The following is a 24,795-nucleotide window of genomic DNA, read 5'->3' as shown; positions in this document are numbered from 1 at the left end:
ATGGATGAAGTGAAATATCTTAGTAAGGAGTCATTACTACAGAGATGGTGTGTTTGACACACAAAACTTAAAAGCTTAGTGATATTATCAATATTAAAATAAAAGTGTATTTTAGTTGGGTATTTTTTCCATTTACTCATTTTCAATTATAATAAAGGCACATTTGATTTTTATTCATAAAAATATTTAAATATAGAAAAGTAGGACACATTGTTCACTTCCTCCCCCGTAATTCTTTATCAAAAATATTTATTTATTTTGGAATTTTAAAATGAAAAAGCGAAGACATCTTAGTTTTGTTAGTGTTCTCTAGGTTATTTCGTCTTCATTCTCTGACATATTCTAGTCTGCCCTTTCATAAAATAGTGAAAAAATTATGTTGAAAAAATCTTACAGATACAGCAAGTGATTCTTAATAGCTATAAGATACATTTTTCTTTTGAAATACAACTTTTAAATCTTACGGGAAACTATTCCAAGCTTAAAACTTTCACTGTAACCTCGCTCTAACTTATCACCCCCCCCCCCACCCCCCACCCCCCAAAAAAAACAACAAACAAATCAAACCCGCAATACTATTGTCATTCTTATAGTCAGCTATCAAATTCACATATGATTCAATCGCTCAGAAAGTCCTTTGTTCTATATTGTTGCTCTCCATTTTTATGCAAAACCTTTTACATTTTTATGTTATGGGTTATTGTTGAAGGTCGTACGATGACGACGTATGGTTGTTAACACATACTTCCTTTGGTTTCTTATGGAAATTCGTCCATTGACAACAAACATACCACATCATCTACTTTATATAGGTATTGTATAAATTACAACGTATTTTGGTGATCTTGCAAAATGATCGTAATCCCGAAAATCGTAAACATATTTTCTTATCTTAAAAGGGGGCAAGAAGGGTTCCATTAACAGCCCAGTCAATGGATGATTTTAATGTGTCAATCAACGGCCACAGCTACACTGTTTTGAATTTCATTCTAAGATTACAGTTAATGTTAAAAAAATAAAAAAATAGGGGTATTTTTTCTCTCATAATAACAGTAAACAGAACCACAACAATGTCAATTTCAAGAAAGCAGACAACAGTTAATTAGTCAGTAACAGTACAGCATCAATGGTCTTGAATATATGCCACTTTTAACTAAAATATAAAGGCACAGAACCAGGACTTAGGAGCACAGAACCAGGACCGTTTTTCTTATCACCAGCACAGCGTCAGGACAATTCCGTTTAACGAACTTGCACGACTTTTGCAATATAATATTGTTGTAATATACTTTGCATGGTTCTGACGCATCAGAGAAAAATTAAGCAACAAAACAGTCGCCTTTTATTGCCGTTCTGATATAATGTAAACAAACCCACCAGCACAGAATCAGGACCCACCAGCACCTGACAGGACCAAATCACCAGCACAGAACGTTCTCTCGCAGGACAACCATACCCACCGTGAGTAATACAGAGATTTCTTTCGTCAAAAACAAATACGTTGTTTCATACACAAGCGAATTAAACAGGAACGTTGTGGTGCCATCTAAAAATGGATAATTAACAAAAGGAAAGCTTCTAGTTCAATATTAAGATATCGAAATGCAAAAAAGGGCAGTTTTCATTGTTATTATTAGCTTTATTTTAAGTCAGTTTAGCAGGATAAATCTCTTTAGTGAATATACTATAGTCGTCATAATTTATTGAGAGCCAATATATCATTCAAATATCTAAAAGTGTTATTTATTTTTTGTATTAGATGTTGATTCGATGGGTCTTTGCTGATTTTAGTCATACATGGTAACTCGTAACAATACATAAACAGGGCAGCAATAAATGGTGCACAGTTTGTCCTCATTTGAATTCCGATAATTTGACGACAACGGAATCCCCATAGAGAACAAAAATGTTATCTAGCAAAAAAATCACTTGAAGGGCAGTTATAGTATCAAAGCAGGTCCAATTGACATGATTCTTTTGTTTATTGTTACTAAAAAAACAGAAAAGAGTTTGAACATATATTATTCGCATTCTGACTTTTTAAATGCCCATTTGGTTCAATCCATCATTTTCTACATAAGAAAATGCCTGTACCAAGTCAGGAACATGACAGTTGTTCTCCATTCGTTTCAGAGATGTGTTAGAGCTTAATTTTGATTTTGCCATTTGATTACGGACTTTCTGTTTGGACCACCTTTTTTTTTTTTACAGAAGTCTTCTTTGAATTTCGCCAAAAAAATCACAAAACTGATAAAACCTTCTATGTTTTAAGTATTCCACTCTATTTTTTTTAAATACAATAAACACACTTCTTTTCATTAACTTCTAGCAATACACTAACTAAAATTAAATCATGATAAAAATCTTATGCAACATAACACCTTCAGTAAAAAGGGTGGGGTGCGAACTAGTCCAAATAATTATGACGTCTGGCAAGGCTATTTTTTTCTGGGTTTTTTTTCTTGGACGCAAATTGCCTTGCCAGACGTCATAATTATTTTGAGTAGGTGCGAACGTGAAAGCGGGCAAACGTGAAAGGGGCGAACGATAATAGGGCGAGCGTGAATGGGTTTGGCGAACGGATTCCGATTTTAATTTAGTTTCTATGTCATACTTCCGGTTTATGTTCATGATGTTTACTTTTGAAATGTAGTATATTTAAAAATTCCCCTTTTTCACATAATATATAGGTAATATAAAACATAAACGTTAATTAGTGCTGAAAATTATATCCAACTACTACGGGCAATCATTTAAAGCTAAATTAGTTTGCTTTGATTTTACCATAACAGTTTTATTTTATTTTGGTTATATTATGACTTTAGACTATACTATAGAAAGTCCCTGATTATGTGCTTGAATGCTTGCCTGTTATATGTCTTATTGTGAAAAATTATATGTATGTTTGTCTAACTATGTGTGTATGTGTAATATACATGCATCATAATGACAATTTAAGGAGGCTCGCGGGTACACAAAATTCAGCAAAAAAATAAATATTTGTTTTTTCATTACAAATTTTAGTTATTACACTATTAGTTATTACTTTATAATATGGTACAAAAATCACCCAGACAAATCGATTTGGTTTGGCCACAGATGAGTTTTAAAATATTTATATCATTGAAAAAGCTCCAAATTATCTCCCTTTGGTGCAAAAAATGTCATTTTTTGACGTTTAAATTGAAATATCTTTTTTAACTCATGAATTGGTGACCCATATTTTTTATTATTGTTTTCATACAAGCTGTACTTAAACTAAACACAAATGAAAAATTTAAGCGATTTCTGTAGTTCTTTTTTTATTTGATATTACCAATATTTCTCCTATTAGTTCAACAGAATAAAAGGACATTAACAAAAATGTATGCTTCTTTCGGAGGCAGATTGTGAGCTTCAATGAATGGTGACCCCATAATTTTATTTAATATTTCTATTAGGTATAAGATAAAGTTTAATCATAGAAAAAAATAGCAAAATCCTAGTTAGACCCGCGAGCCCCCTTAAATTGATCACTAGAGACTGTAGAGCTTACAACAGTTGCAATGAATAAAACTATGATCAGGTTGGGCTCAAGTCAGGAAAATTGGGGTATTCCCAGTTTTAAGAGAACACACCAGTTTACCAGGACTCTGTTTATCCTTTTCAATTTATGGTATAAAATCTACAAAACCGCACCTTCTACATATGATAACATATTTTTATGATAGCAAGTGTTTCTATTAGTTAACAAATCAAGCTAATATCAAGTCTAGTTTGATGCTGAACTCACAACAAAATAATTCCTTTGTTCAACAATTCATACATTGATCATCAATTATGAGATGACAAAAAGATGAGTTAATCACTTGGGTATAATAACCGTATTTAAATTTAATGGATAAAAAGTTTCGATGGGAGTGAACATAATTCAGTTATGGTCAGTTACACCTGGAGCATGCAGCTTAATCATTTGATTCATAAACAAGATCTGTATGTTTTTGAGTTCTAGTAAAAACAAGGCTTCATTCTTACATATTTTGTTGTTCCTGAAATAATTCAAATATTTACAAATACTACTTATACAGTTTAAATATGCGCTTTTGTAGATTTCATGCCATAAATTGAAATAGAAATAGGAAGACCCAGAAAACTAGGGTGTACTCTGAAAACTGAATACCCCACTTTTTCTGACTTGAGCCCAACCTGATGATTTGATTCATTATCTGTAAACCAGATTTTTAATGATATTGGTTCTATCTTTACATTTAACCCCTCTGAATCTGGTGCCTTTTTTAGTATATATACATATATTTGATCAATTACTATCAATCATGTCAACGTTTGTGTTTATTACTTATAAACTTTTTTGTAAGACATTCAACACAAAATCAATCATCAGATCATGATCAGAAAGCAGACTAGACATCTCAGTGTGTGCACTCTTTTAAATTATTTTTCAGACTGTAGTATGGTATACATGTATGTGCTTATACAGAGATGAATCAAGTACAAGTAACTTCTAATTTACCTGGACAGCCTTCAAATGTTCAGTTTCACAACACAGTAAGAACATTACCCAGTCATAGTTTGCTCATTATTATGTTTTAAGCAATATTGATATTGACACAACCTACATGTATTGTTCCTTTTTTGTGATAATTTGCATTGATCTAAAACAAATACAATTCAACAAACAGAAACAGAAACAGAAACTCTGTCACGTCCAATCTCCATGATGTAGCTCTACTAGATGAGAAACTTACAAAAAATGTAGATGTCAGAATCCATTTGTTTGCAACAACTTACAAGTAACATTTTTCTTAAACAAAAACACTCAAGACCACAGAAAAATGCTGAATATTTCTATTTTGAAAAAAAATCTACATTCCGTGAAGCAAAGCTAAAAATGTATATGCTTCATAAAGAATGACTGAAAGAAATTTGATTATGACACATATTATTTTTTCTATAATACATGTGTAATATACTCAGTTTGCTGACATTTACTCTTACATTGATTGTCTAACTTTGATATGGGCTGTAGTGTGAAATATATTTTATATCCCCACTCTAAAAGAAAGGATTATATTACAATCACCTTCTTCATTCTGATTTTTTTTAGGTCAGTTTGCCTAACAAATATTTTTGTTACACTTTTCACAGATACTACTGAATAAAATGACTTCATATTTCATTAGCTTCTAAATTGATGAATTGTAACATGTAAGCACTTCTGTTTGTCGATACTATGATTTTTTTAATAAGTTGAATGAACTTTAAATTTTGTTAGTTTATTTTTTTCTCTGAATGACTTCATATGTTGCCAGCAGCTTTAGAGTGATGATTTGTGAAGTGTGTGTCCCTATCAGATTTATCAAACACCATCTCCCTGTTTTCCAATACTTTAAACAACAAGTGGGTAGAATATGAATGACAACTTGTTCATTCTTCCAGATATTACTTTTGAAATTTTTCAAAGAAAGCAGAAAAATTAATGATTTAGATTATGTTTTAAATCTGTTATAAATGTATCAATTTCAATTATCAGACTCACCAGCAAGGACAGTTAGTGACTGGTAGCAGTTCTATACCAGTTGGTGTTACATCTTCAGCTCCTACACCAGTGATGACCTTAGGTCAGCCAGGTCTGGCAATAAGACAGCCTATACCTTCCTCAGGTCAATCAAGCATGGGTGTACAAGACACTAAAGTATTAGATAAAAGAAGATTACAGGAGCTGGTTAAGGAAGTGGATCCAATGGAACAGCTGGATGATGATGTAGAAGAGGTAGAGTATAGTAGTGTACTTCCAAGGGTGTTGTAGCTATTGTATCTTTACAATGGTGCTATCTGAATACATTTTTTGACAGATGTATAAAAAGTGATAAAAAAACAGCTTTAGATTAAAAGTTGCAGTATAATTGCCAATAAGACACATCTCAAGTTGATATTTTCAACCAGAGACCAAAAACTATAGATAAAGTTCATAAACATGTAAGCAACTAAAGTTCACTGTATGGCTGTCAGCAATGAGTCACACATTAAAGTAAGTTAAAAGGCCCAACCATGTCAAAATGTTGAATAAAACAAACAAGAAATCCTGGCTGCTTTGTGAGCAAAACTATGTTGGCTCTATGAACAACACATCAGATTGAGTCCCATGGATAACAAAAAGGTTTTCATGGATAGTAATAATTTCAATGAAATATAAGTTTTTGAATCAAAAGGGATTGTATTTTAAAGTATCAACAAGATTATTTAATTATTATTGTAAATTTTGTTGCAATTACTTTTGTAAATCTACATTCTGCAATCATACTATGTAAAAAGACTTAAACACTTCAAAATTAAAGTTCTTCCTTCCTACAAGCCTCTATTTGTTGTTTAAAAATGAAAGAAGATACAGCTGGAATAATGGAAAACAAAGTTGAAGTGAAACATACTATGTCACAGCCGCAGTCATAAAAAAAAACCAACATGTGAAATACTAAACATTGAGCAGCTTATAGTTTAAATTAAAGCCAGGAGTCACCTCATACACTTAATTAAAGCCAGGAGTGACCTCATACACTTAATTAAAGCCAGGAGTGACCTCATACACTTAATTTTTTCAAATTATTTAATTGCTGAATAGAAAGGAAAAACGTTGACATCCTCAACAACTGTAAAAGGAGAACAAAATGGGAGATAACTCTGTATGTCAACTTACTTATAAAAAAGAAGATATGGAATGATTACCAATGAGACAAATCTCTACAAGAGACCAAATGAACCATAAATTAACAGTTGTAGGTCATAGTACAGACTCCAACACTTAACAATGCACATACCGCATAGTCAGCTATAAAAAGAGAAACTAACAGCCTATTCAATATACAACAAATAAACAAAAAACAAATTTGTTACACAGCAACAAACGACAACCTCTGAATTACAGGCTCCTAACTTAGTATATTCATAATCATTGGTACATCAATCTAACAGTAGACCTGCAGTTATATAATAATCAATGAATTACATGTAATATGAATAAAGTCTTAGCACAAATTCTCTAATTCTCTCATTTATATGCCTGACATGGCTTTTTGATCATAAGACATAACATCTACTTAAAAACAATTACAGGGTATCACCAAGGAAGAAATTAGGTCAGGTTTACATTAAGCAATTCAAATGGATGCAGAATAACTTATTATTATAAGTCAGATAACTTGAAAGCTTGAAAAAAAACATATTATTGTTAATTCTTGGTAGAAAATACAACATTTCTTAAATAAGAGCTCACATCTTGATACATATGTACTTTTATAACTTTATTTTACAGGTGTTAATGCATATAGCTGATGATTTTATAGAAAATGTTGTTAGTGCAGCATGTAAGATAGCTAAACACAGAAAATCTAATACATTAGAGGTCAAAGATGTACAGATGCATTTAGGTTTGTTATAGGGATTAGTTTTTTTTATCAATCTGCGGACATGGCAGATGGATGTATAAATAACTTAGTAAATGAAAAGAAGTCTCTCTAAAACATTCAGTTACCAGCATTTTATTATTTGACAGGACAAATTCAAAATGACTAGAATTATTTGTGATAAAAAGATAACCTTATTCAGTTATTGCTGATGTTTTGTATGCAAACTGTGTTGTCTTCTTTTAATTATAATTAAGAAAAAGTAGAATCTTCTTGTTAAATTTCAATTATTTCAATTATTACTTTTGTTTTGTTCATAGTGTATAGCAACATTGCAGTTAAATATTTGCTAATTATTACAGAGAGGAATTGGAATATATATGTGCCAGGATATGGTTCAGATGAGTTAAGGCCATACAAGAAAGCAGCAACAACAGAAGCTCATAAACAGGTATGATAATATGATCAAACATGTACCATTAGTTCTTCCACAATCACACATAATCTGTGGACTGAGAAAACATATATTGTTACATTGGTTGCAATGAATTATGAATTCCAAGTGAAAAAAACCCAGATAATTACACTTGTGCAGTTAAAAAAGATAATTGCACATTTGAAGTAAAAATCGATAATTTCACATGTGAAATAAAAACTGATAATTTCACATGTGAAGTAAAAACCGATAATTTCACATGTGAAATAAAAACTGATAATTTCACATGTGAAATAAAAACTGATAATTTCACATGTGAAGTAAAAAAACGATAATTTCACATGTGAAGTAAAAACAGATAATTTCACATGTGAAATAAAAACAGATAATTTGACATGTGAAGTAAAAACAGATAATTTCACATGTGAAATAAAAACTGATAATTTCACATGTAAAGTAAAAACAGATAATTTCACATGTGAAATAAAAAAAAACGATAATTTCACATGTGTAGTAAAAACTGATAATTTCACATGTGAAGTAAAAACAGATAATTTCACATGTAAAATAAAAACAGATGATTTGACATGTGAAGTAAAAACAGATAATTTCACATGTGAAATAAAAACTGATAATTTCACATGTAAAGTAAAAACAGATAATTTCACATGTGAAATAAAAAAAAACGATAATTTGACATGTGAAGTAAAAACAGATAATTTCACATGTGAAATAAAAACTGATAATTTCACATGTAAAGTAAAAACAGATAATTTCACATGTGAAATAAAACAGATAATTCACTTATGAAGCAAAACAGATAATTCACTTATGAAATAAAAAATGATAATTTCACTCCTATGAGTATGATATTGTACAACAATAGGTGTTGTCAAGACAGGTGCTGACGATACACCAAAATAAATTGGGATTGTGTGAAAAAAACATATTCAGTTCCTTACATTTTCTGCTCTTTTCCAATTAAAAAGCCCATAGTTATCTAAAAATACAAAACACATGTTTTGTCCTAGCTTAATTGATAGTTTAACATAGGAAAGGAAAGGATGTATTAGTATAAATCTGAGAAGTTGTTACTAAAGAAAGATCAGTAGTTATCATTGTTAGAGGTGTTCACAAATTAAATTATCTTTGCCAGAGTTTACTTAAATGTATTAACATCTTAAGATACAAATTCAAGGACCAAAAGGACCCTACTTCTTATTAGGTCCTATTCAAATTACTATAACTTTTCGAGAAGCCTTTGAGAATTAAATCCAATCATTGAAACTTTATACATGTATTCACTTGGTGTTAATTATACAAAGAAATTAATTACATTTTATTGTTGAATTTATTGAATTTATGGTCATAGATGTATGGCATAACTAAATTGGTATATAATAAGTTTAGGATACATAGCACAGAACAACTGTAAAGCCACACATTTAAATTTTGCCACGGCATACTAATAGATATTCAACCAAAAGTGATTAAAAATATTAAAGAAAAGACAACATCAAATCAGTTACCTCATTTGTTTTCATAGCCTTTTAACGTTTTTTTATACAATAAAAAAAAAAACACACTTTGATGTGGTTTATTCACAATAAGACAACTATTCACAAAAGATTTGTTATTGAAATAGCAAATGTTTCTCAAACCACAGAAATAAATTCCTCACAATTATACACATTTATATTATACTAATTTATAAAAGCCACTTAGAAACATGCTTCAAAGAATTTAGATATTATGATATCACTATAAGACATTTTTCTTTTTTCCAGAGAATGGCATTGATAAAGAAAACACTAAAGAAATTTTAAGTAGAGAAATACCATGTGTGTCTGTTGGATATTGTTTAGTAATTGTATCATTATAGAAAGATATCAGTTCTACTGGTTTAACTTACAGTTTAGGTGAAATGGAAAGAATTTGATGTAGAAGAGCATGTTACGTCAGCATGCTTCTTGGAAAGTCTTGAATGAAGCTAGCTGAAATATCTGGCACATCTTCTTTACACTTGTGATTCAATACTTGACATTTGTACAAAAAATGAGAATTTCACTTTTTTATTTCGAGAGATTTCACATTTGTCAATTCAGTTTTTATATAAGAATTAACATGTCTTTCAACAACGTAACATAAAAAAGGACATTTTAAATGTCTTGAGAAAGTAATACATCATATCAGTATTCCCATGACCATTTGAAGAATTTTTTAGTTTATGGTTTAAATTGGATTAAACATTTTTAAAAACAATAGCTTTGACAGGTGTATCATTTGTTGTAAATTTTAAATTGTGTATATTGTAATCATGGTAAATGTGTTCTGCTGCCGTATGTATATAACTTATTACCACAGTGTTCTTACTTCTGGAGTAAATAGCACAAATAAATAGTTTTTAAATGTGTATAATATTACATTTATTTCAATTCTAATGTGTAACTCTCCAGTCCACACCCTTTTTAGAACACATCGAATTGAAATAATATGAGACTGCTATATATCAGGCACATTTAATAAATACTATATTAAATAGGGCAAGATAAGAGAAACTTTACCTTTCTCTATATATTTAATACAATGTATAAGTCTTTACAGATTTATTTCTAATTCCTTTATGCTTTCAAGAGTATTGTTAACAGCAATAGTATTAACGGACTTTTTGAGCATGTGCGTATATGGCTATATGATTTGATGTAAAATACTATTTTTGTTAACTAATAAAAGGGACAGTATCCAATAATCCTTCAAGAAACATTGTACATAAAAAAAAACAATTTCATGTGTCTGATAAAATAAATTCTAATAAGCCCTTACACACATACTGGTATCACTGAATTTAATATAAGAATATTATTTATAACTCTGAAAGTTAATATGAAGATTAAGAAAATGTTACTTACATCAAATGCTTATCTTTAGAACTCAAAATTAATAATAACATATCTTTATTTGAAGACCTCTATTAAAACATATATGTTTTTGAGCAAAGCACAATAAACAAAAATCCCTAAAAAATGTGTAATTTGATTTAAAACAATGTGGTACCTTTTTAAAGAGAAACATTTTCATGTTGGTTTTTTTTTTTTTTATTGTTTTCATATTGGGGTGTTTTCACACCAAATTGTGTAGTATTTTTATGTGTTTGTAAATTAGTTTCTTGGTTTAAAGATCTTGGCTCAATGAATGTTTGCTTTCGAAATAAGCAGAGCAATTAAGTTACTTCTTCAAAAGTGATCATAATGCAAGCAAAACGTTATACTTGAAAGCAGGGTATAATGTTAGAGGAGTTGAATTTGTAAAGATAACTCAATCAAGTTTATATGATAAATTGGGAACCCTCTTGCTATGGACTATCAATTTTTGGTTGCTAGACAACTTAACCTCGGTGGTAGCTGCTGTTGCATTCAAATACATTTCAAAATAATAACAGAGGAGATAATATGATTATTTGTTAGATTTGTATATTGTTATATTGATGTAATGTCATATTCTTTTGAAAGGTGTACATGAATAATGATAGTAAACATGTAGTTTGTTCTTTAAAAAACATCTAATTTGATGGAAGTGTTTTGTTTGTCAGACTGTTGTATAATAGTTTGATCATCATTTAAATCTATTTACTTTGAATAATTTTCTATACGAATAACAGTATCTGTCATTTCATATTCATTTTATAGTAAAAGGAAAGAAAGAATCTTCTTTGTGTCTTTTATGTATTTTATAAAAGTGAAGAATAACACCATATCAATGATTAAATGGTTAATTGACTTATTTTTATAAAATCAACAAAATATAGAAGAGAATATGTATCTTTATTCACCTTCCCTTTATATTAGTGTTGTCAACGGTTAACCGGTTAACCGGTTAATCGGTCGAACGACCGAATACCGAATACAAAAAACGCTAACCGGTTAACCGGACTTTTTTCAATTTTGATAGATTTGATATAAATCTGTATTGAAATCATAAAAATGTCGTCGTGGTAATTCATTTGACAGATCAATTGTCCAGTATATTGATTGCTATTGTTAATCCTAAAATTTAAACATAAAATTGATTAGAGTTCGGGGCAGGATCTTAAAGAAACATAATTAGTATACATGTTTTTTTAACAGTAACTTTAAATCAGTAATGAGATTAAATTTTACTAATTACTTCATTATTTCGTTTTTGATCTAATATTGTGTAAACCTACATCTAAATGTGCAACCTCCGTAGTGCAAGGGTTAGTCTTACTTTACATTAAAAAAATTGTAAAATGCAAACCAATGTGCATGTACTCAATTAATGTAGGTGTAAGTACGAATAACACGCCTAAAGAAAAAAGCAAACACAGTAAAGAAACAGGTCGTACGATGACCTATAGTTGTTAATTTCTGTGTCATTTTGGTTTCTTGTGAAGAATTGTCCTATTGGCAATCATACCACATCTTCTCTTTTTATAATCAATCATTTCAAATTGAAACACACCACATTATTTTCGGAGACAACAAGAGAAAAGGAAAGAATGTATTGTTTTAGACATATGACATATTCAATTCTACGAGATTAAGATTTTTTTTTTCAATCTGAACAAAAAACGCTATTATAGTTGACACGGTGTATTTGATTATTAAAAGTCAAATTTCGCCAGGAATCCCCACGGACAAGCCTTATAATGCTAAAGGAAAAACTTCAATTCTAAAAGCGTATTTATGTCTTGGATGAAAGGTTGTCAAATTGACACTCATACCACATCTATGTGTAGGGTTCTGTTGATAAGGCTTTCAAACATCAACTTAAACTACCGGTTAACCGGTTAATCGGTCGAACGATTATCCGAGTAACCGGTTAGGCAAAAGTGTACGATTTGACAACACTACTTTATATATATCATCTTGCTCAGTCACTCTGTAATTTAGATTGAGGCTATGAGATGAAAGCAGAACTTATCATCAATGTTACAATGTCTGAGGAAAAGTTTATCAGCTAATGCAGTTGTATATGAAATCATGATATCAATGTGCAGAAAACTGATAATCTATATACTTACTATGTGATACACAAGGTAGTTAGAAAGGGACGAAAACAGGGACAAGTTCAAGCTATCTAGCTCATTTGTTCTTTGTACTAGCTTTAATGATCTACTTGGGTGCAGTCAGCTGTAGTACATGTACTGTAATAACTCCAATACTTGTATTATATCTACTGACCCTTTATTATCCAATATCTTAGAACAGATGAGGTAATTTGGTGATAAACAGCTGTTCAAAGAAAATGAGTTCAGCATGCTTTCAACAATACAAACTTTTAACTTTGCCATCTGTCTATGCTATAAAACTAGTGTGATCTATTAAAGACTGTGTGCTATTGCAATCACTTGGTGTCCATTGTCTGATCAAGGTCTCTGAAACTACTGAACCAATATCAACCCAACTTGAGGTGAATGATCCCTATGGTATGTCAATAAATATGACTGCAATGGCTAAGGGGTTAAATGCAGTAATAACAAAACAAGAGGTCAGGTCAACATTTTCAGCAGGTCAAGATTAATTTTCTAGAAAAGATTCAGACAATGGGACAACCCAATTTGGAGTTATTGCAACTGAAATGATTAATTTTATAAAATTTCTCAGTTGACACCTTCCAGTTAATTCACTGTAAAATACTGTCTTAATCATGTAAGAAACGGAAGTTATAGCAAAGGTGAAAATTTAGAACGTCAAATATATTTTTTACCTTGACCTCTATTTCAAGGTCCCAGGCAAGAACCTAATATCAAAAGATCCTAGGTCTCTATTATGTATTGTTAATAAAATATTTTACAATACAACTCAGAGTATGAGTACGGTAGCCATATCACCTCAAAGACAAAATGACCTGTTAGAACATATCGTAACTAACAATTTATACAGCAGTTTCTTAGAAGTTGCATGCACAAGCAAAAGCAAAAAATTAGAATATGACCTTCACCTTTGACCTTTACCTCATTTTCTTTTTGATGGATACAGGACCTCAAATCAAAAGACCCTAGGTCTCAATAACTTCTGGTTTATTAGTTTCCATTGCATTTCACTTTTGTCAAATACATAACTCTCAAATGAGATCTTCAGATCTCTTCGATCAAAATTATTCTCAACAACCTGTGGATGTAATGACCAATTTGGTAAAATAATTTTGTTAAAATCTTTTACAGTTGCGAAGAATTAGTGTGCACAAGAATTCTGACCAATTGAAGAGTCGGTTTTATTCGCAATTTGGTTAGAATTTTGAAAAATTACAATAGGTGGAGAGCAACACTTCTCTGATTGTTAATGACATCTTTATCCTAAAAAATTTATGTGTACCTATTTTTATTTTAGTCTGATACATATTTCTTTATCATTTGTTTTTGGCTTGAAAAAGCTGATTTTTTTAATAATTTGTTATTGGCTTTGAACTAGCTGTCAGTAACTGCGAGTATTCTTCTCTCAGAAATGTACTTTGTGTCTTTTTTGTTGTGAGGGATGTATAGAAACACCCTGCCATGTCCTGTCTGTGTTCTTGTTAGATGATTTCTGATTTATATCGATCTGAAGAGTTAAGTCCCGTTTAACTATTTTTATAGTGTTCTTATTTTAAACTGTTACTGTTACACCACTGTCCAGGTTGGGTGATGGTTGGCAACTTAAGACATGTTCATCCCCACTACATTCTTTATGTGTCTGATCCAAGTTAGGAGCCTGTAATTCAGTGGTTGCTCATGTTTTTAATATTTGTTTTTTTCGTAAATAGTTTTGTTGTACATTAGACCGTTAGTTTTCTCAATTAAATTATTTCAATTTTGTCATGTTGAGGACTAAGTCTTGATCGCCGGGCTATAAAGTATGGGGTTTCCCCACCGTTGAAGGTTGTCTATAATTGTCTATCATCCACTTCATTTGAACTTTGGTGGATAGTTGTTTAAATAACAATCATACCACATCTCCTTATTTTTATGAAGGGTAAACCTTAACTACAAATTGATTTAGCGAAGACAATGAGTAAGACATGAATAGATTTACAAACAAACTATAAGTAACATGTCACCCTTTTAGTACCGGGAAATAACTTAATGTTCCGGACGCATAGGAAAACCATACTTCAAATTCAACAACTTGTCAAAAATGATATTCAAGAATGGTCCTTGTAAAACAATTAAGATGATGTCAATGGGACAATGAAAGGCTTGTTTCCTTTTTCTTAAAATAAGTCAAAGAAGAAGAAGAAAACTCTTCAAAGCTACAACAAAATTAATGGAAGTTTTTAACGACCTATACTCGCTATAGAGCCCTTACAAGTCTATATTACACTCGCGTTTTGGTAACACACGGTCTCTTCGTCGGCGCTTGTGTCAAAATAATTGGAAAGCCAAATCCATTACGAATTTAGAGAGCATTAAAAAACAAAAGTTCCCCAAAAATTGCACAAAATTTTGCTTTCGGATCCATGTTTTGTGAAGAAAATCCTGAGTTTACCAAATTATTTACCATATGAAAAACATTCAACTTACAGAAAATGACCGTATCAATGACAGAGCGATGGTTACTTGTGACAACATTATGTCTACCAGCAAGAAGGTTGTAAAAAAATTCAATCAAAAATACCAACCAGGCTTTTAATTCAGTACGTACTCCAATCGAGCATTTCGTCTCATTAGACTAACCATTGACTTTCGAGTCGAGTTGGAAAAGTTTCAAGGTAGAATCAATTACAAGTGTAGAAAAAAAAATCTGATTTTAACATTTTATGAACTCTAAACTTATAGAATATTACCATATCACTTACATCTCATGTCAGCAAAGTGGCACTGATTACTGTACTGGTGGTTTCCTCGGGGACCGTAATGTATGCGCCCACAAGAAGTGGCGTCGACCCCGCGTCAGTGCTTCTTAAAAGTTATCAAATACATGAGATTATAATTGACCATGGCAGACACCCATTAAGTATATATATATAAGACTCATCAGTGCTGAACAAATTGAGTTGGAAAAATTGGAAGGTCAAATCATTTACAAAGTTATAGAGCATTGAAAACTAAAACTTCACAATTGTGTAATGGTATGCCGTGCCTTGGGAGGACGAAGTGTATCAAATTATTTTAACATTTTCTAAACGGTAAGTTAACAGAGAATATCAAGCTTGTTATTTATTCTGTGGTTGTCGTTTGTTACATATTTGTCTTTCGTTCATTTTTTGTACATAAATTAGGCCGTTAGTTTTCTCGTTTGAATTATTATACATTTGTGCGGTATGGGAGTTGCTCATTGTTGAAGGCAGTGTGGTGACCTATAGTTGTTAATTTCTGTGCCATTTGGTCTATTGCGGAGGGTTGTCTCATTGGCAAACATTTCATATCTTATTTTATATTCAACACGGAGCCTTGGCTCACACCGAACAGCAAGCTATAAAGGGCCCCAAAAATGATTAGTATAAAACCATTCGAACGGGAAAAACAACCAATCTATATTAAAAATAATGAGAAACGAGAAACACGAATGAACCACAATATCAAACGACAACTAGTGAACATCAGATTCCTGACTTACATGTACATACTTTGGCTATGTATTCTTATCAAAAGCCTTATCACATAAACGACTTAAGAATGGCGCTTAGATTAATGTTTATTGTGGTCTTGAGCATATCCACACTTCATCATGTTTCATCCAAAGGACAACTGAAGAGATTGTTACTTGGTACCTCTGATGATAGGTTACAGCAGATGGAAATACAGGTACAGAACTTAACACAGACTGTGCACTTGTTACAGGAAAAAGGTATTCATATATCTGTAAAATGTTTTTATTTACTGATTGTAACGAATGCCTTGACATCAAATATTCAAATCATTCGCAGTCGAATGTACTTACTTAATTACTCTTTTAATGCTGATTCTGTAAGAATCGAATGCTTCTTTTTGTAACTTCATTGGGGTGTAAAAGCGTCGACAAAAGTACATTTTGTTTCCACGTTTCATTCTAAAAATGTGCGCTTTTACAACCCTATGAAGTTACAAATAGAAGCATTCAATACTTATTTTTACATTTTTTAGCTAGAATCATGAAAACACGATTTTTATCAAGCTTTTATTTAATTTATCTGTTCATTTTATTGTGTAATGAAATTGTTTAAGGAATAATGCGAGATTGCAGTTAGCCAATCAGAATAACGTATTATGACGAAACATACATCTAATGTAAATATACGGTGTTAGAAAAATTAATATACAATTTACGATACATAAGACAAAGGAACCTGTCTGTGGGTATGACCAACCCAAATTATCATAATCTAACATCTACTGCTTTTAATTTTATCTTCATTCAAAATCTGTCTTAATCTGCAGGTTTCGGCGTATGTGTTGCTCTTTCTTAATTTCTTTTAGTCATGATATTGTCACATTTCTTTGTTTCTGTTATGGTATGACAAGGCAGTTTTCTTCGAGTGGGGATTTTGACATCTACGTCAATGATGATTTTTGTTTTAAGTTTTATATACTTTCCCGGTCTGTCATTCACGTTTCATTTTTCAAATAAAACTAACCACGTTTATTTCAGTGAATGAGAACAACCAACACATTGCCTTCTATGCAACTCTAACAGCACATACAACATTAGGACAACAGCAAACAGTAGAATTTGATAAAGTCAGCACCAACATTGGAGGAGCATATAATGGCATATCTGGTATATTTACTGTTCCCGTTACCGGGCTTTACCATTTTTCGACCACCATGCTACAGATGACTAGCGCTAACAATCAGATTCATACTCAAATCATGAAGAACTCCGTTGAAATTGGTCGTAACTATGGAAATGAAAACAGATCGTCTGGAACAATGGACGTAGTTGTTATGGCACAGAAAGGCGACCTTGTGTATGTTCGACATTTTAGTTCCGCCCAGCAAGCAATTTACGGCTCTGGTTATTCTTCCTTTTCAGGGTTTCTAATCGGATAGAAAAATTATTTCTAGAAAAAAATAATTGCTCCATTTTAAATTGTTTTCCTTCTTGGTTTATTATTTGATTTGTGATTTGTCATCCATTTTAGTAAGTTACTTAATTTCAGCGTATAATAGGCAGACATCTTCTGATGCTTATCCTTCACAAATCTTTTTGATTCGAGCGTCACTGATGAGTATAATGTAGACGAAAAGCAACTTTGACATACAGAATTTTATTTCTGGTACTACGGTGAGTTTACCAATACATTGGTGAAGAACTTTACTTAAATTTTTACTTCTCAAATCAGTTAACGTATAATACCAATGTAAAAAGGACACAATAAAAAAAGTATTATTATACATTTCTCTCTATTAATAAACATTTTAATCACAAAGAAAATCTCACACTTAGAGAAACAATTTGTATATAAAATGGGCTTGGCATATATACAGAGTCAAACAAAGCTCCTGCTTATCTCTCAGTTTACATCCACACGGACAAACAAGCATACTAATATAGCAATTAGCAGATAAACATTTCTAACATGGTCAAATACGTCGTTAGGATTCATATCATTATAAACATTGGAATTAAAGGAAAAAGTGAAACGTTACATGGCACCAGATAGAAATATAAACAGCATATAAAAGGCTGCATGGAATTAACAACATTGATGAAAACAAACACCTTGAAAATCAAATGAAACATGTATTATAGTTTACAGTCATTTATAAATCTATTTGTTTATATATAATTATGGTAATGGGTAGAAATGTGGTCAATTTGTCGGTCTTTCACAACTTTAACTGTCTTTTTTTCTGAACACTTAATCTCAGATCTAACGTTATCATATTCTGTTTTGCATCTCCTACCCATTTCGTTTTGAAAACTTTTTATATTAGTATATTTCTTCTTGTCAGAAAACTTATACCCTTCTAAAGAAAAGAAGTTGAATGATGAAAAATAATAAACCTTTTACTTTGATAAGTACATGTTAAAACTATATTTTTTCATGTTCAATTTTTGTTTATTTCGTATTTACAGACATGATCCTATATCGACAACCGAAGGCTTTATCCCTTTTCCATAGAGTTGCATTAGCTATCATATTCTTGTTCACCGATTTGCCTGAATTATCATATTTTAGTTACAACAAACAGAAACAAATATCAATATTCACACGTAATTGGAATTCGATTCGCATTAACTAATTCGAATTAGTTTATTTCGCATTTGAAACGTTTAAACGTCATAACATCAATTATAATACGAATTGCAATGCGCGTCAAATGCTTTACTGTCCGAACGACCATGACGACGTTATACGTCCTAACGTCAATTCTAATTCGAATTGCAATGCGCGTCAATTTTGCTTTACTTTCCAAACGACGTTAACTTTTAATTCGTATTAACAAAAACGTATTTCTAATTCGAATTGGGTAATTCGAATTAGCCAATTCGAATCAATTCGATTTAAAAAAAGAAGAGTGTGTGAACGCGATTAGCGAACTTGATCTCGATTCGTATTAAATGTAGGTGTGAACGAGGCACAAAATTACAAAAAGTAAAAAAAACCAAAACAATTAACAATGACTGCACTATAATGCATCAACACTTTGTACGTATTTTGGACTAGACGCGATCTATTGCCTCGTTTACATGTATATTTAATTGGGATTGAATTCGAATCGAACGTGAACGTGAATTCTAATTCGAATTGCAATGCATATTTATTTGTATCAATATTTCTCTTTATCAGTCCCAAGTTTGACTCATCAATTCAAAAAATATGTCGTTTGATTTTTTTTTCTGCAGTCCACATGAAATTCCTACAATCTGAATCTTCGGAGAAAACTTCCTTTCTTCCCTCGATAATTTACAAACGTAAGATAGCACTATTCTAATACTTCATCCTTATTCACAAGATATTACTATACCTAACACTGTCAGATATGTATGTAAAACCAAACGTATTCAAAAGACACCAACACAGCTCTATAACAAGATTAAAATGACCATTGCTACCATCAACATTATCAAACTATGATGCAATTTAAGATTTTCCGAATTGTTTATATTTTGACCCCTTGAACTTGGTACAGTTTGTCGTAATTTCGTGGTATGTAGGTCAGTGACCCTAGTAGATGTTACTGACTCAGAATATAAACGTGTACGTCGTTGAGTAGTTTCTTCCGACGAAAGCGTTCCATTTGATAAATTGAAAGTAGTAGCCGATATTGTAGATTTTGTTTTGATATTTACTTCTTTGACTGTACTTGGCTTCAGGTTACTTGTGCTTAGAATTTTTTCTTTTGTCGCGGGAATGGTTGTTATTTCGGTTTTAGCAAAAACTGTTCTGATATCACTTGTGGAATGAAGTACATTCCGTTTTGTTGTTGTCACAGGAACAGTTATCTGTGTAGATGGAACTGCTCGTGAAGCTATGGTGATCCTAAAGTTCTCTTTACAAGTATCGTTCACGTCAGTACATTCGGCTGCTTGAAAGTCAAACTTGTCTAGCACGACTCTTTTATTAGAATCTTTTTCCTCACACATGTTTGAAAATAAGTAAGTGCTGGTTATTTGGTCCCTGACGATCCACTGTAGGTCACACGAACATGAAAATACATTCTGGTAGAAGGCGCTATTATTAGCAGCAGCTAAAAGTGGTTCTAAAGACATACACTTAAACAGCTTAAAAGTATTATCATGAATTTGAAAGAAAATCAATTTGCCAAAGTTATTAAGAGCTTGCTTCTCGATAAGTCCAAAGTTCGAATTTTGAATTTGGAATCTGTTTACATAGGCAATGGAATTAATTGCGTTTTGACGGACAATCGATACATTACAAAGCGTCATTCCAAAGTTGTCCATACGTTGAATTTGGGAAAAGCTGTTGCCTTGCATTTCCTCGATGGTTGTATTATGGAATGATACAGATAATGTCGATATATTTCTGAAAGCATTAGTTTCAATGAGACGGATTTTTGACTGGAAAAAGCTGATTTCGACGACTTGATGCAAATTTGCGAATGCACTTGCAGAAATTCTGTCGATTTTTCCAAAGTAAACTTGTAATAAACGTAGATGCGGAATTCTATGTGATAAGTCTGAAGGAATAGATTCAGCCTCCATTTCGTAAATAGTTATCGTTTCAATATCAGACGAAATTGACGTCGGGAAATGTTTGATCGTACCACATGACAACACTTTATCGATGCTAAAACACTCTTGGTCAATACTGCATTGTATAAAGGCTAATCCAAAACACAGAATGATGGCAAAAATCGTTACGGTCATCACTGCAAATTAAACAGAAGGCTGTAATTTTTGTTTTAAATTATATAGTTTTCAATAATTTTTTGTTGTTGTTGCAAGTTATTTCATTGACAAGATATAGAATAACTTATTCCATGAATGACTTTTAAGCAGACGTTTTCCGTTTTATTATGGTTATTGTTCGTATTTGTTGCTCTTTGGTTTGCATTTGACAAATATCAGATTAAGATTAGCATTGTTTTGTTAACTATTCCATTAATAAAGAAAGAAATGTTTATTGTATTTTGCAAAAGCTATTTTTTAATCTACATTACTCTGAACTATTGATGCCTAATTTTCTTATATTTTCATAGTTTTTTAAAGACAAATTACAAATAAAAAAACTCACTTTTTGTTAGCTCACGAAACACTGTCTTCCGTATAAAATATCTAGAGGATGTCGTGTTTATAGGAATCTTAAGTATACTGGTCAAACAAATGTAATAACAAGTGTAGATACTTGAAAACTACGACATAACTAATGTATAATCTACAGACTAATACTGTATTGGATGTTTATACTTTTAAAGTGTTCCATAGATACAATAATGACTGTTACAGCACACACAGTGTAGGTGTAGCAACCTCACGTGGCAATTCAAAACACGAAAAAAGAGAAACATTGCTATAATTTCCATTTCCTAAATGTCTAAAAAAAAAACAAGATTGACTGTTTCTGATAGATATATGTCTAATTGGCACATCCCGTTAAGCAAAATAGACATCCTGTAAACATCAGAATTATTGATTGCAAAAAACGTATGTACAAAAATAAGAAGTAGTTCACTCATTAGTTAAATACCCCAAAAAAATCTGCCGTTTCTTACATGGAAAAAACTTATAGGTTTACTTCATAAGCTCTTAGATCTTCCAACCTTCATTTTAGGGTAAAACTCTTATGTCTTGAAAACCAGTTTATAAGTTATAGAGAACAAGAATGTGTTCCAAGAAGACGGATGCCCCATCCGCACTATCATTTTCGGCTATGTTCAGTGGACCGTGAAAATGGGATAAAATCTCTATTTGGCATTAAATTAGAAAGATCATATCACAGGGAACATGTTTACTAAGTTTGAAGTTGATCGGACTTTAACTTCATCAAAAACTACCTCGACCAAAAACTTTAACCAAAACTTTAACCTGAAACGGGACAGACGGACGAACGAACGGACGGACGCACAGACCAGAAAGCATAATGGCCATAAATGGGACATAAAACAAATATTTACGGGAAATTATTCACTAAAGAGAATGCAACATCAAGAATGTCAAACAGATTTCTTGCACCAGTTGATAACGTGACTGGCTTGTCTTGGCTCAACCAAGTATTAAAATGTGTGTTTTTTTTTAAATCATAGCTTTGTTTCTATATATTTGCATGGAGTCAAATGCTATAAATCAGCATCTCTCCTACAACTCGCACTAAGCAAATCAACTCTGAATAAGCACACAAAAATGATTTTATTTTTCAAATATTTTTTCTGAACGATTTACACTGAATTTGATCAAGCAGTTCACACAAACTCTACATGATAACCAAATATTGTACCGTAAAACATTACAACGTTGCCATTTTTTTAAACTGAAAACAGTTGGATATATCTTCACATGGACTTTTATCAGTAGTTCTCGTGAATGCATTCTTTTACAAGTGTTAAATGTTTAAGCTATGTCTTCTGATGGTATAGTTCATAATCGTTGGTACCTGATACAGGGCTTTTTGTTCACTATTTGCTTTTAGTCCGAAATTTTCTCGTTTTTGTTTGAAAAGTATCGTGTCCCATATTGTTTCTTTATATTCGATTTGCGATATACTATTATATCTGTTTAAGATGTCCTTCCTTTCTTTTATGAAGACTTTGGCATTATTTGATTATTTTTAAAAAAGTATTGAAAGTTCTGATTAATATTGTTATATCAAAGTTGTTGATATTAAATTGTTATTGTTGAATTTAGTTTTTTGTGCAGACCAATGGTATAGTAGGTCTTAAAATTGAATACTTTAACACATTGAGATGTGGTATGATTGCAAATGAGACAACGTACTCTGGTCTAAATTCAACAAATAAAGATAGTCGGTATGATAACTTCGTTACATAGTGTGCTAGTGATCGAATACGATGTATATAGGGTCAGTAAATTCCATATAAGGTTTGAGCTTCGTTATTAAAATTTTTAAAACTTTATATATGTTGAGGAAAAAGTAAGTCCATTTATAACTAATATACGTGATAAACTTATAGATACTAGCTTTTGAACATAAACAAATTTCTGTCCAAGTTTGATACAAATCCAGGATAGTTTAAGAAAGTTATTAATTTTTTTTAAACTTTAGCCACAGAGTGAATGTAATGTTAACTGGGGGAAAAACTTAGTCCATTTATAAGTAAAATACAGAAAAAATGGATTTTTATGCCCCAATTATGGGCATTATGTTTTCTGGTCTGTGCGTCCGTTCGTCCCGCTTCAGGTTAAAGTTTTTGATGAAGTAAGTCCAATCAACTTGAAACTTATTATACATGTTCCCTATGATGTGATCTTTCTAATTAGAGATTTCCCTCCATTTTCACGGTCCACTGAACATCGAAAATGATAATGATAGTGCGGATGGGGCATCCGTGTACTGGGGACACATTCTTGTTTTTTACAAAATTTACTCCTGGATACTATCATAAACAAGCTTCTGTCCAAGATTGGTAGAAATCCAGGATAGTTTAAGAAAGTTATCAAAATTTCAAAAACTTTTAACCACAGAGTGAATATTTGTGGACGACACCAACGACGGAATGTAAGATCACTATGTCTCACTTTTTCGACAAAAGTCGAAGGCTTACCAAAACTTAAGTGTTAGCAAATATAAGCATTCAAATTGTTTGTTTTTACAGCTTCATTATAAACTTGAAGAATATCTTGTGAAAGGCATGATGTCACATTAGCAGATTAAGTACAGTTAAGACTGCTGTTAGTTACTGTTACTATCAAGTGTTTGGTATGATATTTTACTTGCATTTTTTTTTTTGGTCATGGTGTCTCATTGGGTTGTCAACTTTGATAATCAAATTCATTGTTTGTTTACATTTCTAACAGGAACATGTTACTTTTTTTTTAATCCTTTGAAGTCCACTTTTGTTTTCCAAATGGGTGCACATATTGCTTCAGAATGTTGTCGCATACCTTTGATGGTTACATTGAACCTAAAACCACATTTTTATTCTTGTTTGCAATGGTAAAACTTTTTTAGTACACCTGACTTTCTCTCAGTTTCATCATAAAAAGCTATTGTGTTAACTTAGTTTGTTCTTATGTGGTGCAGTTATAAAACCACTGTACACTCAAATACGTTTAACCCTGCCACATTCTGTCAGGTGCCTTTAATTCAGTGGTTGTCATGCTGCTGTTTATCATATATGTTTTTGTTTATTGTCCCTTAATTTAAACCTGGCAGTTAGTTTTCTCATTGTTTGACATATTTTTGGTCACTTTTCATTTAAGGAATAACAGTATTGTTTTTGGTGAGATGCCACCATCAATTGGGGATTTGATGGTCACAAATGCAAATTTGTAAAAGGGATATTTGGGGCTGTTAAATTAAAAATAGGCAGTGGATTCTCTTTTAAAAATACAGTTTTGTTATTTGTATCTTGTAAATGTTGTTGTCATTGATCTGACCACAGGCACATCCATGGAATTG

At 31.5% G+C, this 24,795-nt stretch overlaps 3 protein-coding genes across 3 annotated transcripts; 2 read left to right on the top strand and 1 right to left on the bottom strand.

The window, feature by feature from the left end:
- The first annotated feature begins 2,589 nt into the window (after positions 1-2,589).
- LOC139513619 (transcription initiation factor TFIID subunit 12-like) lies at positions 2,590-11,533 on the top strand. The gene is made up of 6 exons (XM_071302280.1): positions 2,590-2,690; positions 4,443-4,545; positions 5,531-5,770; positions 7,307-7,421; positions 7,760-7,848; positions 9,621-11,533. The coding sequence occupies exons 2-6, from the start codon at positions 4,480-4,482 to the stop codon at positions 9,657-9,659; spliced, it is 549 nt and encodes a 182-aa protein (XP_071158381.1). The 5' UTR covers positions 2,590-2,690; positions 4,443-4,479; the 3' UTR covers positions 9,660-11,533.
- A 4,890-nt stretch (positions 11,534-16,423) lies between these two features.
- LOC139513618 (complement C1q tumor necrosis factor-related protein 3-like) lies at positions 16,424-17,840 on the top strand. Its single transcript, XM_071302279.1, has 2 exons — positions 16,424-16,619; positions 17,400-17,840. Exons 1-2 carry the CDS (start codon positions 16,448-16,450, stop codon positions 17,798-17,800), a joined length of 573 nt encoding a protein of 190 aa, XP_071158380.1. The 5' UTR covers positions 16,424-16,447; the 3' UTR covers positions 17,801-17,840.
- A 307-nt stretch (positions 17,841-18,147) lies between these two features.
- LOC139513617 (leucine-rich repeat-containing protein 4C-like) lies at positions 18,148-21,585 on the bottom strand. Its single transcript, XM_071302278.1, has 2 exons — positions 21,454-21,585; positions 18,148-21,088 (listed from the first exon to the last, which is right to left on the bottom strand). Coding segments are annotated over exons 1-2 (1,308 nt in total). The 5' UTR covers positions 21,455-21,585; the 3' UTR covers positions 18,148-19,781.
- Positions 21,586-24,795: the final 3,210 nt, after the last annotated feature.

The sequence above is a fragment of the Mytilus edulis genome, chromosome 2, assembly GCF_963676685.1.
Source record: "Mytilus edulis chromosome 2, xbMytEdul2.2, whole genome shotgun sequence".
NCBI lineage: Eukaryota > Metazoa > Mollusca > Bivalvia > Mytilida > Mytilidae > Mytilus > Mytilus edulis.
Note: the sequence above shows the minus strand (reverse complement) of the source record. Positions and strands in the feature narration are given on the sequence as shown.

Bases quoted from the DNA above. Each gene is read 5' to 3' on its own strand.
- LOC139513619 (XM_071302280.1), top strand. From the start codon at position 4,480: ATGAATCAAGTACAAGTAACTTCTAATTTACCTGGACAGCCTTCAAAT. The intron at 4,546-5,530 runs GTAAGAACATTA...TTCAATTATCAG, and splicing joins ATGTTCAGTTTCACAACACA to ACTCACCAGCAAGGACAGTT. The intron at 5,771-7,306 runs GTAGAGTATAGT...TTTATTTTACAG, and splicing joins TGGATGATGATGTAGAAGAG to GTGTTAATGCATATAGCTGA.
- LOC139513618 (XM_071302279.1), top strand. From the start codon at position 16,448: ATGGCGCTTAGATTAATGTTTATTGTGGTCTTGAGCATATCCACACTT. The intron at 16,620-17,399 runs GTATTCATATAT...CGTTTATTTCAG, and splicing joins GCACTTGTTACAGGAAAAAG to TGAATGAGAACAACCAACAC.